At 46.5% G+C, this 14,288-nt stretch overlaps 1 protein-coding gene across 1 annotated transcript in view; it reads right to left on the bottom strand.

Moving 5' to 3' along the window:
• enox1 (ecto-NOX disulfide-thiol exchanger 1) overlaps positions 1–14,288 on the bottom strand; it is a 91,449-nt gene that overhangs the window by 870 nt on the left and 76,291 nt on the right. Inside the window, exons 11-14 of the mRNA XM_056755435.1 lie at positions 13,669–13,776; positions 11,905–11,964; positions 9,897–9,996; positions 6,859–6,944 (exon numbers count right to left, since the gene is read on the bottom strand). Of these exons, the coding sequence (XP_056611413.1) occupies positions 6,859–6,944; positions 9,897–9,996; positions 11,905–11,964; positions 13,669–13,776 (354 nt within the window). The remainder of the gene's footprint in view (positions 1–6,858; positions 6,945–9,896; positions 9,997–11,904; positions 11,965–13,668; positions 13,777–14,288) is intronic.

Below are 14,288 nucleotides of genomic sequence, written 5' to 3'. Positions count from 1 at the left end.
GAGTGTTTTAAATCAACAAATTCACTTAACTGACTGATTTGCAATACTGCTCATTATTGATTTAGGGATTATATTAACATTTTTTTAATTATACCACTCATGTTGCAAATATGCAAATTATGTAAATTTAGAATAGCTTGTTTGTATATCCTCAAGATATAACTTCAAGGGATAGATCACTTTCTTCTGCAGCGCACAAAAGAAGAAAAATGTTTGTAACCGAACAACGGAAGTACCCATTGTTGAGTAAAAATATAATATCTTCTTTTGTGTTCTGCCGAAGAAAGGAAGTCATTCAGGTTTGAAATGACAAGAGGATGAGTAAATGGTGACAGAATTTTCATTTTTGGGTGAACTATACTTTTAAGTTATAATTTGATATTAAGCATCTTGTGACATTATTTAATATGCAGTTCCCTTTCTGTCGGTCTCTCGACGTTGTGTCGAGAACGACAGATGGGGTTCGCCCTTGAGAACCAATCAACTCTGACTACTATAGAAAAGGCCAATGAAATTTGGCGAATGCAATTTGCATGCCGGGCTCCGCCCCCGGAAATCCGGTATAAAAGGAGGCCGGCGTGCAGCATTCACTTACCTTTTGTTCTTCAGAGCCATCGCTCATGAGTACAACTCAGGATTCAATCCTCTACAACTACACGCTGGTGCTACGACGTGTTACAGCGGATCGTCCCTTCCTGCAGCGACCTTCCCCTGGGCGTCTCGGCGGTTCCGGAGGTGTTAGAGATTTTTTCTAAAAGTCCTTTTCAGGACTGACTGAGCATTCTCCAGCGCGGCATGTCCCGCTGTTCTCTTGGGTGCGGCACCCTCATCGAGGAGGGGGATGGACACGATCGCTGCATTAGGTGTCTGGGCGTCCAGCACACTGAAGCAGCGTTCGTTGACACATCTGCCTGCACTGCGGGCAGATTGTCATTCAGAAGTTGCGGTCACGGGTGGCTGTCTTCCTACGGGAACCAGCCACCATTTCGTCTGCTACCCGGGCTGTGACATCTGTGGCTACGGCCCCGATGACCACCCACGTTAGCAGCGTTAGTGATACGGGGAACTCTGCGAACGTAAACCCGCCAGCCAAGTGCTCACGGGCCGATCGCACCCCGATTCGCTCTTCTGAACGTTCCCCAACCGGCGGTGGCATACCGTCCGGATCCTCACGCACACACTCGGAAACGATGTGTGACGTAGATGAGATGTCGCTCGCAGCATCGGAGGGAGACTGGCATCCGACTCTGCCGAATCCAAACTCCACCCCCAGCGGTCGAGTTCAGGAGGAAGCAGAAGTGATGTCATCCGTGCTAACCCGGGGATGCGTGGTTCCCGAGGTCGGTGCGCGGTGCAAACCGCTCCCACCCCGGGTGCCATGTTTTTCCCGGAGGTGCGTGAGGAGCTGTGTAAAACTTGGAACGCTCCACTCACGGACCGTTCCAGTGAAACCAGCTCCGGCTCCCTTACTTCCCTCGATGGTGAGGCAGCCAAGGACTGCGTCGAGATCCCCCGGGTGGAACGTCCGCCTGCGGTGCACCTGTGCCGCGGACGGCTACCACCTGGGGGGGATCGACCACTCCTACCGTCCAAAGCACGTAAGACTTCGGCATCACTGGTGTCGAAAGCTTGCGATGTTGCGGGCCAGGCTGCCTCCTCTCTCTATGCCTTGGCCATCCTGCAGGTCCGCCAGGCCAGGGCGTTGAGAGGGCTCCACGAGGGTAAGGCCGACCCGGGTATAATGCAGGATCTCCGTGCCACCGCTGACAGCGCTCTACGGGCGACTAAGGCGGCGGCACGGGCCCTGGGTCGGACGATGTCCACGGTAGTGGTCCAGGAGAGACACCCCCGGCTATACCTTGTGCAGAAGAGTGACAGCAAGGAAGTCCGCTTTCTTGATGCACTCATCTCGCAGGGTGGGTTGTTGGTAACACCGTCGAGGACTGCGCTCAGCAGTTTTTTGACGGCGAAGCAGACAGTGGCAATTAACCACATTTTTTTCACGCCGCGACTCGGCCGCCTACAGGCCTCCGAGATCTCACGTGACGTCTGCTTCCCTGCAACCCAGGACCCTTTCGACATCGGCTCCGGTTCCTGTGCCCCCACAGGCGGCACCCCGGAAGCAGAGGTCGAGGGGGAAACCTCCACCCCGTCAGCAACCTCCTCGCGAGAAGGGACACTGACGGGAAGACCCCAGGGAGAACAACATCGGGCCCGAACCTTCACAGCCACGGCTCTGATCGGTCGGTACGGGACGACTCCTGCCTCGTCACCAAAGCCGGGCCCTTGTTAGGGCTTGGCGCCCACTTACTCACTGAGTTTTCTGTTCTCCCCGGGTTTACTTGCAGCCGATCGCACACTCCACTGGACTGTGCTCGGCGAACCGACCTCACACCCTGGCGAGGCGTGAGGTCGTACACATACGACAGCCGTCACCACTCTCAAACCGACAGTGCGTGCCGTTGTGCCGCCAGGCAGGTAAGCAGGCGGAGCAAAAACCTTCCCTCCGGGGACTCCCCGCGACATGGTTAGCTCCGCCAGCCGACGAACCACCCCCCGTGGGAATGATGAAGCAGACCGTCCCCTTGGTCACCCTGTCACAGTCCCTGGGAGCTCGAGAGCTGCCCACACTGTCTCGCTGGCTAATGAGGGCGGTCCGTCTTGGTTACTCGATCCAGTTCGCCAGAGACTCACCCAAGTTTCGGGGCATCATCTCTCCCTCTGTCAGAGGCAGGGACGCCTCCGTACTTCGGGTAGAGGTCACCACCCTTCTGGCAAAACAGGCATCGAGTTCGTCCCTCAAAACCAAGATGTTCAGTGGGTCACCACCCGCACTTCATCGTTCCCAAGAAAGACGGCGGGTTGCCCCCAAAGGCTGCGTACCCTGAACAGAGCACCTTCACAAGCTGCCATTCAGGGTGCTCACACAGAGGCGCGTCCTGACATCTATGAGGTGTCAGGATTGGTTCGTGGCAATCGACCTGAAGGACGCTTACTTTCATGTCTCGATCCTCCTCGACACCGGCCGTTCCCACGGTTCGCGTGCGAGAGGCGGGCATATCAGTACAGAGTCCTCCCTTTCGGTCTGTCCCTGACCGCCCTTTCTCCCTGAGAGGAGGAAGGCGAGCGGGTACTAAACTATCTCAGCGACTGGCCTATCTTGGCACACTCGCGAGATCTGTTATGTACACAAAGGGACCTGGTGCTCCGGCACCTAGGTCGATTGGGACTCCAGGTCAACCAAGAGAGGGGCAAGCTCTCCCCAGTGCAGAGCATCCTCTTTCTCGGTATGGAACTCAGCTCTGTCACCATGTCGGCACACCTGTCCGCAGTTGTGCCCAACCAGTGTTGAACTGTCTGAAATGAACATTTTAGGCAGACAGCGGTCCCCCTGAAACAATTCAGAGGCTCCTGGGACACATGGCGTCCTCGCGGGTTAATACCCCTCGAGTTGATGCACATGACACCGCTCCAACACTGGTTTCAGAGTCGAGTTCCGAGGAGAGCGTGGCACACCGGCAGCAGGCGCATGGTGATGCCGCCCTGATGCCGACGCACCATAACCCCTAGTCTTTATGACTTTTTCGACGGACTCAGGTCCCTCTGAGCAGGTTATGAGGCAGGTCGTGGTGACGACTGAAGTCTCCCTGCAGGGGTGCGGTGTAGTGTGCAACGGGCACGCAGGTGGGGTGTTGGACGAACCCCCGCCTGCGCTGGCATATCAATTGCCAAGAGTTGTGGGCTATGCTACTTGCACTGAGCAGGCTACGGCCTCTCGTGCGAGACATGCACGTGCTGTTCCGAGGACAGCACTATAGCTGTAGCGAATACAGATCGTCAGGGTGGCGTTCGCACACAGCAGCTAAACACAACTTGCTTTACGCCTCCTCCGGTGGAGTCAACAGGTGACTCGTTCCCTGCAGGCCACACACCCCGGGCAAACTGAACTAGACAGCCGACGTGCTTTCTCGCCAGTTTATGCCTCGTGGAGAGTGGCGACTCCACCCCCGTGCAGTCCAGCTCATTTGGAGGCTGTTCGGGTAGGCCCAGGTAAAACCTGTTCACCTCCCGTAACACCACCATTTGCCCGCTTGATAGTCCCTGCCCTCGGCACGGATATCCTTGCGCACAGCTGGCCGCGGGATGGGCCGAAGCACACCTTCCCCCCAGGAGCCTTCTTGTACAGACTCTGTGCAAGGTCAGGGAGCAGGAGCACCAAGTGTTATTGGTTACACCACACCGGTCTAACCGCACTTGGCCTCAGAGCCGATGCTCTGGACAGCGACTCCCCCTGAACCATTCCCCTGACAGAGGACCTGCTCTCTCAGGGGAAGGACACGTTCTGGCATCCCAGATCAGACCTCTGGAACACCCATGTCTGGTCTCTAGACGGGACGAGAAGATCCTAAGATGGCTACTCCCCCTATACGGCTGAGACCATCACCCAGGCTAGGGCCCCATCTACTAGGCGGTTACACGCCTCTAGACGGTGCCTCTTCTCGTCCTGGTGTCTTTCTCAACGAGAAAGACCCACTGAGGTGCTTGATCAGGATTGTGTTCCCCTCCTCACGAGACTGGAGACTAACATCTCCCTTCCACACTGAAAGTGTATGTAGTCGCTATTGCCACTCATCACGACTCAGTCGGTGGAAAGTTTCTAGGGCAACACGACCTGGTCACCAGGTTCCTAAGCAGCGAGAGGGCGGAATCCGCCTCATCTCCGCTCCATACCCTCTTGGGACCCTAAGTGGTCCTGGGGAGCCTCAGGGCCCCCCAAAGAGCCCCTCGGAGGTTCCGATCTTCCTCATAGAGTAAGACGGCCCTCCTGACGGCGCTCACTTCCTTCAAGAGGGTAGGGGACCACCGAGCATCCTCCGTGTCCCTGGATTGCCTTAAACTCGGCCCTGGAAACTCTCACGTTATCTTGAGACCCAGGCCCGGATGCGTGCCCAAGAAGTTCCCACTACTCCCTCCGGGGCCAAGTGTTGAACTTGCAGGCGCTCCCCATAGGGGAGGAAGACCCAACCCGATTAGTGTTGTGTCCAGTACGTACTGGACCGCACGCAGAGCTCTGAAGCTCTGACCAGCTCCGTGTCTGTTGGAGGACAGCAGAAGGGGAAGGCTGTCTCCAAACAGAGGCTGGCGCACTGGGTCGTGGACGCCGTTACGACGGCATTCCGATCTCAGAATCTCCCATGCCCATTGGCAGTGAGGGCTCACTCCACACGGAGTTTAGCCACCTCCTGGACACTGGCAGAAGCGCCTCTCTAGCAGACATCTGTAGAGCTGCGGGTTGGGCTATGCCCAAACACCTTCGCAAGGGTTAACAACCTTCGCGTAAACCCGGTGTCAGCCCACGTCCTGCGTGGCGACATGTAGGACTTGCATCCGGGGGGGCGTATGCCTGCGAAAGCACCTTTCCACCCTCTAACAGGTTGGGTCAGTGTGCTATTTACCTTTTCTTCTTACCCGAACACATCGCTAAGAAACTGGTACCTCACCAGCCTCCCTTCTTACCCAGACACTGGTTAAGAATAGGCATTCCATCCATCACCAAACAAGCACCCCCTGGGGGCTGGCTGGGCAGAGCAGCCTTCCCCCTTAGGCCGGGATACCATGTGAGCTATCACAGATAGCTCTAACCGGACCTAGTGCTACCGGACGTCTGTAACACCCCCTCCGTGGGCTGTTCCGTCTGATGTATCCTCATGAGAATGGTTCCCACTCCTGGTAACCCATGAGCTTCCCCAGGTGGGCCTCCACCTCGCGGTTAACTACTCAGTCCGCACGTTCCATGCGTTCTCCTCCAAGGACGAGACCATACCTATATCCACCATATTCCTCCCCACGGGTAGGAGGTGGCCTCTGTAGCGCTTCTCTGATTAAGAGTCGCGCTTACCCGGTGTAAACTGATCTGGACGGCCTCTCGCCTATAGAGAGCTAAGGCCCCGTCCGTGAAAGTTACCGGTCAGGGCTGTACCCATCTTTCTCCAAGAAAGCTCTGGAACCCCCCGACCACCACACTGGAAGGTTACAGTCTCACGAAAGCTTCGAGATGACACGCCCAGGCTTGTTACCGTCGCTTCGCTAGAGATTGTGACGCGATACAGCGTTGTGGCGTTTTCCATAGGCAACCCCATCTGTCGTTCTCGACACAACGTCGAGAGACCGACAGAAAGGGAACGTCTTGGTTACGTATGTAACCTCAGTTCCCTGATGGAGGGAACGAGACGTTGTGTCCCTTATGCCACGAACACGTATCGTATTCTGCTGCAGTTTGAGAGGTCTCAGGCTCTTCAGAACAAAGGTAAGTGAATGCTGCACGCCGGCCTCCTTTTATACCGGATTTCCGGGGGCGGAGCCCGGCATGCAAATTGCATTCGCCAAATTTCATTGGCCTTTTCTATAGTAGTCAGAGTTGATTGGTTCTCAAGGGCGAACCCCATCTGTCGTTCTCGACACAACGTCTCGTTCCCTCCATCAGGGAACTGAGGTTACATACGTAACCAAGACGTTTTCTATGTTGACATCAGCTCATCACATGATAGAACACTTATTTACATGTGAAAATTCAATTTCATTACATTCAGTACTTGCAACCTGATGTAAGTAATAAGATATACTATTTGTAACTTGTGCTTATAAACACACACAATTGGATGAAAAGTTGGGGCAATGGCAGTGTTGATTACACATTTGCATTTGGTCTTTGTTAGCTCCATTTTGCTATTGGGTTTTCCACTATCAGCGCTGCTTAAACATGGGTGTGAACAACTACTGTTGCACTGGGAAACATGCAACAATCGCTGTTTTTAATCTTGCATTCGTCCCATGATGTGTCTTGATTCATAAATTTACCTTTGTATCAAGTCTCTGGATGTAAGACCACAGATATTCAATGTTGGCTCCAAACGGGTGAACGTGAAGGAAGGTTGATATGATTCCTGTGTGGTGAGACAGACAATTGAATAGGCTTGAGACAGAACATACTTTGCCACATTTGCCTCTGACTTGTAGGCAAGGCAAGAGATGCAGCCTGCAGTCATAAATATAACACTTGAAGCAAATGCAACAGCCCTCCCCCATTTAAGCAGATTACTTTGGAGAGGCCCTGTGAAGGTAAAGCACTGATGCAGAAGCAGAAAATATAGTGTCTTGCCGGAAGGGCCCGAGCCGATATTTATTTCCTTGATTTATATGCCGTAGCACTGCCAATTACAAAAGAACCTAATTCAATTCCCACTGCAAGACCTACTTTCAGGGCCACGTTTGTGAACATGAGCAGGAAAGGGGAATTTTCAAGATGTCTGCTCTTGATTTACAAATTCAGTACACCTGCACTTGCCATAAAGGAATAATTTGGAGTAGTTTTTACATACTCATAAGAGAAATGAAACCACACAACGTAACGCAATGGTTGTGGGTTTGATTCCTAGGGGACACACATGATGATACAAATGTATAAATTGTAATGCACTGTAAATCGCTTTGGTTAAAAGCTTCTGCCAAATGCATAAATGTAAATGTAATACTCTTTTTAAAGCATTCCGTCCAAAAACTAACAAACAATGAAGAAAGATTACGCAAAAATGTTTGATGTTAGCTAATAGCTATATAGAAGTATACTACAGAGCAATGCCTGGAGACTAAACCAATTTATGTTCTACAGTCCATTCCTTCATTTTGTTCTGCTTAAATGAGTTTTGCTTTTCTGCTGTTCTGGCTGAGGACTCCCGAGTCGTTGTGACATTTCCTTCTCCACCAATGCAGTGTATGTGTGTGTCATCCCAGTGAGCAGCAGCAGTGCAGCCATTAGATTAGAGTGAAGGCTGTGTGGTCTTCTCCGGGTGAGGGCCAATGAAGAGCCTGGCACAGAACAGCTCCCTAGAGTCCCTTCTAAGGGATCATCATCCAAAAACATGACAAGAGAAGCAGAGGTGTTGACTTGGTCTGCACCGAACAGCTGTAGCAGCGCCACCCTCACCCCCTTTGCCTTTCCCGGCTTATCATACTGGCTCAAACATGGACGGGACAGACTTTCATCAACTCTTTGGCTGCTAGTTGTTTCGTTTGTGACAAATCAAACCTTTTACATGAACAAATAATTCTTGTTTACCTCCACTAAACAGTTCTTTTTTACGTTTTTTAAATGTTTTAGTGGATATTTCGTAGTTAAAAGACAGGCTATTGGTCAAACAAACAGCATTTGTTTAAATGACAATGCACTGGCACACCTCATTTGTAAATGAACAAGGCATCACATTTGAAAGTAGTCAAGAGATTTTTTGCAATTTGTTTGCAACTCTGTAAACTTCAGAAGAAGACGGTCAATTTTGATCTCGCTAAGGGGAGAAAGGTAACATTTACATGAATGTATTTGACACCTTTTTCAAAGCAACTTACGTGCATTCAAGCCATACATTTTTATGAGTATGTGTGTTCCCAGGAAACTGAAACCCTTATGCAATGCCCTACCAATTCTTAACAAAAAACCCTGGCGTAGGAATAAATGAATGTATAAATGACTTCTAGCAATAAACAGTAACAATGGCGTCAACTTCATTTTATCAGTTAAAACATGCAGATCTTTTTTTACTATTATGGTGAGGGAAATGACACCGGACCGAATGGTGTCAGACCAGTTATAGTACATAACATTTATAACAGAAGCGTTAGTTTTGCTTTTTTATATTGGACCCGAGTTGGACAATAAATCAAGCAGACTGACAAGGAGACTGCAAGCAGGACTTCAGAGGACATTTCATAGAAGTGTTTTAGACAGAGGTATGAGTACAAACACACAATATCAGTGTATTACACAGAACAGCTTTCACAGCCAATGTTAAAGTCATGGAAGCTGTTATTTGACCGTTGGTTATCTTAGAATGTGTGTAGCAGAATTCTTTTTACCAGCTGTAGGACTGTTATGAAAGTGACAGTAGTTTAGCAAGTAGCTCAGTCAAATGTTTACAATCTCTGCTAACCGAACACTACTCCAGCAGCTCTTCCACTTCTCTAAGGAAGAACTCGCCCCTTTTCTGGCGTATTCCTTTGGGCGGAGGTTATTAAAAGCACTCGGAATGGTGACATCATGTACCCTGGAAGTAAAGGGCTGTAGTCTGATTCAGCCGTTATCCATAGTCCTTGAAAAGCAAATTATGATAAAGACAATATCTCGCTTGGTACTGAACTTTATCATTTTGCAGGTATTATTTATGCTTTTACAGCAACGTTACAGACTAACTGAAGGTTGAAAAATGGGATCGCGGGGAACGTGCTCTTTAAGATTAAATGACTTGTAAAGCCATTGATTTTGATCTTAGTTTTATTTACAGCAGTTTTATATGTAAATATACTTTTAAAAAAATATTACCAATTTGCTATATGTTTTTTTATTTTATAATGTATTAGTTAATTTTTATTATTTAAGATTAATTAATTTACTTTTTTTATTTTTTGTTTATTATTATATTTTTAGTGCTTCAAACTTATTTCAATTAATTTTTGAAGCAACATTTCAATTTTGCCTTTAGTTGACAAAATGGAAGGGGAAAATGATAGATTTGCTTTTTCTTCATTTGAGGGAGAACACTTATAATGCTTTTTGTAGACACACTAGAATTAAACATAATTAGTTTGTTAATGGAAATTCTCAGTTGAGTGAGCAATTCAATGATTCACCAATATCACAAAAATACATGTGTCATCCACTGGCACGATACCTTGACTTCAAAGAGTCACATAATTTAATCAAAAAAATTGTTGATTGATAAAGATTCAAATCACTATTATGTATCAAAATCTTCACCATTATTGTCTATACTTGCTTGCCTTTCTGTTAAACCACCCTTAAAGCTCAAGATGTTTTATAGATCAAGCAGAGTCAAAATAATTACCAAGCAGAAGAGCCTCTTTTTCTGATCTCAAGGGACCCCAAGTGGCTGCATCATTATTCTTCTCTCGATAGTTGTAGTGTGCTGCTGTCCCGTTTACTACCTGTATAAATACAAACCAATGAAAAACATAACATGAACTTAAAATTGAGGCATTGCATTACTGCATGCATTACTGTATAATCAAGTTTCATGTTCCGTGACCTCAGGAATAAAACACCTGGACATGTACAGTAGATGACCATGAGAATGTGTAGATTTTTTGTATGCCAAGTGCACTTTTATATCGGGCACGTCTATGCTTTTCTCAATGCAATGGGAGAAATTAACCAGGCCTCACAGCAAATATTATGGGTGCATCTACTAAACCGCTTCACCCATTTACAGATATTAAATCAAAAAGTGCATACCTTCAGCAAGTACAACTAACAAGTTTTTGTTGTTTTAGTGCTGTTTAACAAATGTCAGTGCCTGGTACAGTTAATGTTATGCTGTAGAGTAAATAGATTTTTTTAAATAATTTATATTTTTGATTTATGTTTGTGTTTACTGTCTATTGTGCAGTTATTCATCTGATGATTGAGAAGAACATTGTCATAAATCTGTAATCTCTCTCTAAGGTAGAGCGCCGTGGAGAAGAGCATCTTCCCCCAATCATCAACCCGCCAGGAAGAAGAAAGCGAAGCGGGCCTGATGGGGCGAGCCAAGGGAGACCCAGGACATTGGGCATGACTCCAGCCACTACATCCCTACCGAGTTGCACCTTCTCGGGGGCCCGCGCCCAACTTGTTCCTATCTCCCTGGGTGTTTTTCTCACCTCGACATTGCGTCAGGCCAATCTTGCAGCCCTCAGCACTCTCCACTCGACAGTGCATCGTGCAACTCAACTACTGGCGGTAAGTCAACAGAACCACCTGCCTCCCCGAGGCCTCGTACCCGGCGAGATGGACGTTCTGCCAGCCACAGAACCTCCCTCCCCTGGGACAGTGATGTAGATTGCTCCCCTAGTCCCCCTGTCAAGGAGTCTGGGGGCTTGGTTAGAGCGCCCCAACCCGCCACGTTGGCTAGTGAGGACGATCCGTCTTGGATATGCGATCCAATTTGCCATATGCCCACCCAAGTTTTGGGGCATCCTGTTTACCTCGGTTCAAGGCGAGAATGCTCCCGTGCTTCGGGCCGAGGTCGCTATCCTTCTGGCAGTATTTCCACACCCTAGCCCCTTGGTAGCACGTCACCTTTCTCCGAGCCGGGGTTCCGCTGCAGCGACAGGGAGACGCCTCCCAGGTTTCACAGCACAAAGCTGAATGGGGACGTCTTCTTCCTTCATACCCGTATGTACGAGGCAGAGACAAGCATGCATATGCCATTCACCAAGTTCATTGGCTTTTTAAACGTAGGATCAGAGATGATAGACTCTCAAGTTCAAACCCTATTCTGTCTCAACACAACGTCTCGTTCCCTCCATCAGGGAACAGAGGTTACTGTTTTAACCGCAACGTTATTAAAAGTATGCTCTGCAGTAGCGGAGCATTTGATGTGTGAAATATTCTTCATCTCCAGCTAACCTTGATCCTTTAACAGCCACAAATGTTCAGATTCAGAATTTATTTAAATAATGGTTATATTATTTAAATGGGAATATTGTGTAAAAATAATATACTGTGTGTATAGGATACAATAAAGTGTCATCATAAATGTTAAAGAAATCCACTTGAAATGCAATTCCAGGTTAGAAACGCTACCCCTTAAAAACATGTTTAATTCTGACACTGCTGCTGACCTCAGGCAAAATAGAAAGGAGGGTGTGCTCTCACTTCCACATACAGATCACAAGGCTAAAATTAACTCCTGCCAGAGAGAGGAAAAAAGCTCATGGTGTGAGGAAAATGAAGAGAAAAGCTGGATTATTAAATATTAGCTTTGAAGTGTGCTGCTATTTTAGAACAATCTTACTAGTGAACATCAGTGACTTAATGGATGCTGGACGTAACACCAAGTCAGTGTAGCTTACCTTTTCATGGCCTTCAGAGATGTGGTTTGTCAAATCCACTGATTCCATGGCATTCAAAAGCTGCCAAGAAAGAAAACAAATACTCACTGGCAGGCCAAATCCTCTTTCACAACACCTGCTGCAAAGGAACTTTGCAGACATTGTTACCTGTAGGATAATACTGGATGACCTCGAGTTAACACGGCACTTAACGTTAGGCATAAATACTACATTTTTTATGGATGCTCTTGAAAATTGAGGTAAAAACAACTATGATGCACTTTAATGTGGTTTCTATACATCACACACAGGGTGTCTCTGCAGGGTCAGAATTTATTGTGGAAACAGGCCCTATGCGTTTCTGAAAATGCATTTGTTCAATCTGCTAGCTGTTTGGTCCAGAGAATAATGGTGCATGGACTCCACAGGACCTTCACAACTACTGATGTTCCTATCATCACAGTCAAATAACATTTATGCAAACCAATGTCTGCTGTTAGAAAAATAGAGTAAACAAGTCTGGTGATTATTCCCTGTGCTCGGCCAAATACAGTGGCACACTGTAATGTTCCATAAATAAAAACAACTCTAAAGACATTGACATGAATGAAAACAAGGTTGTAACGGGCCATATTGTGTTTGTATGTTTCCCCATGTAAAGGTGTTATGTAGCCTAATTATTCTTTACATTCTTTATTATTATGTGTGTCTCTGATGTAGAAATGAAAGAACCCTGCATTTGTACCCTCCTGCAGAAAATGTAACTGGCCTATTTTGATAAAAAAATATTTATCATAAGAGTATAAACTGTCCTGTTTTTGTGTATGTGTACCGCTGTTTATATTTGTCTGCTCGCAGGTGTGTGTGTGTCTCTACAATGGGTTTTTGCTGCATTTCTCACTGCATGCACGGGGTAGTGAGGACAGTGAATGACCTCAGGATGAAGGGCTTCACCCTGTCACACATGAGAGATTAGACAATGCCACAACACAGTAGGCTGTGACTGAAGTAAACATGACTTTTAATGATTTACAGGCTTTCTGCCTTTCTGCAAACCCATGTTGGGGTAACTAACTAAAAATAGCAAAGAAGCTAACCTAACTGCTCTCCTTTTAAGAGCATTACAGTACATCAGTTTTCCAGTAATGATCTCTGATTTTTCAATCAGTGGTGGTGTGTGACAAAATATATAATTTTGTCACATTGTATTGACTGCATAGCTTTACAGTCAAAAAGCATTAAGTCAAATGAAAGTCTGATTATGTTCGTTTGTATGGATCATTTATACGGTTTCTAGAAACAATTGCAGTAGCTCCTGTATTTGTTGTTATCCTTTTTACATTTATGCATTCAGCAGCTTTTTAGAGATTTATCAAATAATACATTTTCTGTAGATAATTTTTTTTTTATTGTAAAAATCTTTTTTAATGCTGCCACATTAAACTTTTAAAATAAAGGTTCTTTAAAGATTCTTTGTCAATTTGTATTGTACCATAAAATATCTCTAGCATCCACAGAACAATTCTCTTATGTAAAAGGTTCTTTGCATTGGAAAACGTTTCTACAGACTTTGTTGTTATTATATAATAATGAGTTGATCCTAATAAAAAATAAAAAAATAAACATGTATGTAAAGGCTAGCTTGACTGTTTAACATTAATAAGCACCCTGAAACTACTGTTTCAACCCTGCTATCTAATAACTGCATCTCAACAATTACTGTTTATGTCTTCAGATAGCATTATTACTGTGTGCATAATATAAAAACTCAAATGATTCACCAACCTTTTCCCTAAAGCTGAGGACCTCTCCCTCCAGGTAACGCTTCTCATCTCTGGCCTGCTCCAGCTCCAACTCCTTCCCTTTCAGATCTTCTTGGAGCCGAAGAAGTTGCTGTGGAGACAAACAAGCAGATGGTTAGAACAATAAGAGTGTGGAGTCTCCACACCAAATAAACATTATTGATCAGCATAGAACAAAACACTTGATTTGAGGTAACATAGGTTGAGGAGACAGAGACACATTTAACCAGTATATTAGTCAAAGGTTTGTTTATGTGGTATAAAGATATAGAAAGCAAAAGATACCATTAATACAACACCAGTGGACCATTGTTATAACATTTTTTTAACAATATGTGAATGCTGATGTTTAACAAATAAGTTTGAGAACTTTTCCCATCATACAAATATTTTTATTAAGTAGAATGCTGCACTCTCTATAAAGCTGAATATAACTTTCCCCTCCCACAACAAGGACAATCATTCTTACACTAGTATTGATTGTGTACATAAAAGCCCTTATAGCAGCTGCAGGATGTAAAATGAGAACAGGAGTGAAAGTGAGAGACAGAAAGATAGAGAGCCTCTGCCAATGGCTGCACTATTACATCATTCTTCGAAAAA

This window comes from Triplophysa dalaica, chromosome 8 (assembly GCF_015846415.1).
Source record: "Triplophysa dalaica isolate WHDGS20190420 chromosome 8, ASM1584641v1, whole genome shotgun sequence".
Lineage (NCBI taxonomy): Eukaryota > Metazoa > Chordata > Actinopteri > Cypriniformes > Nemacheilidae > Triplophysa > Triplophysa dalaica.
This window is presented reverse-complemented; position numbering and strand designations above follow the sequence as displayed.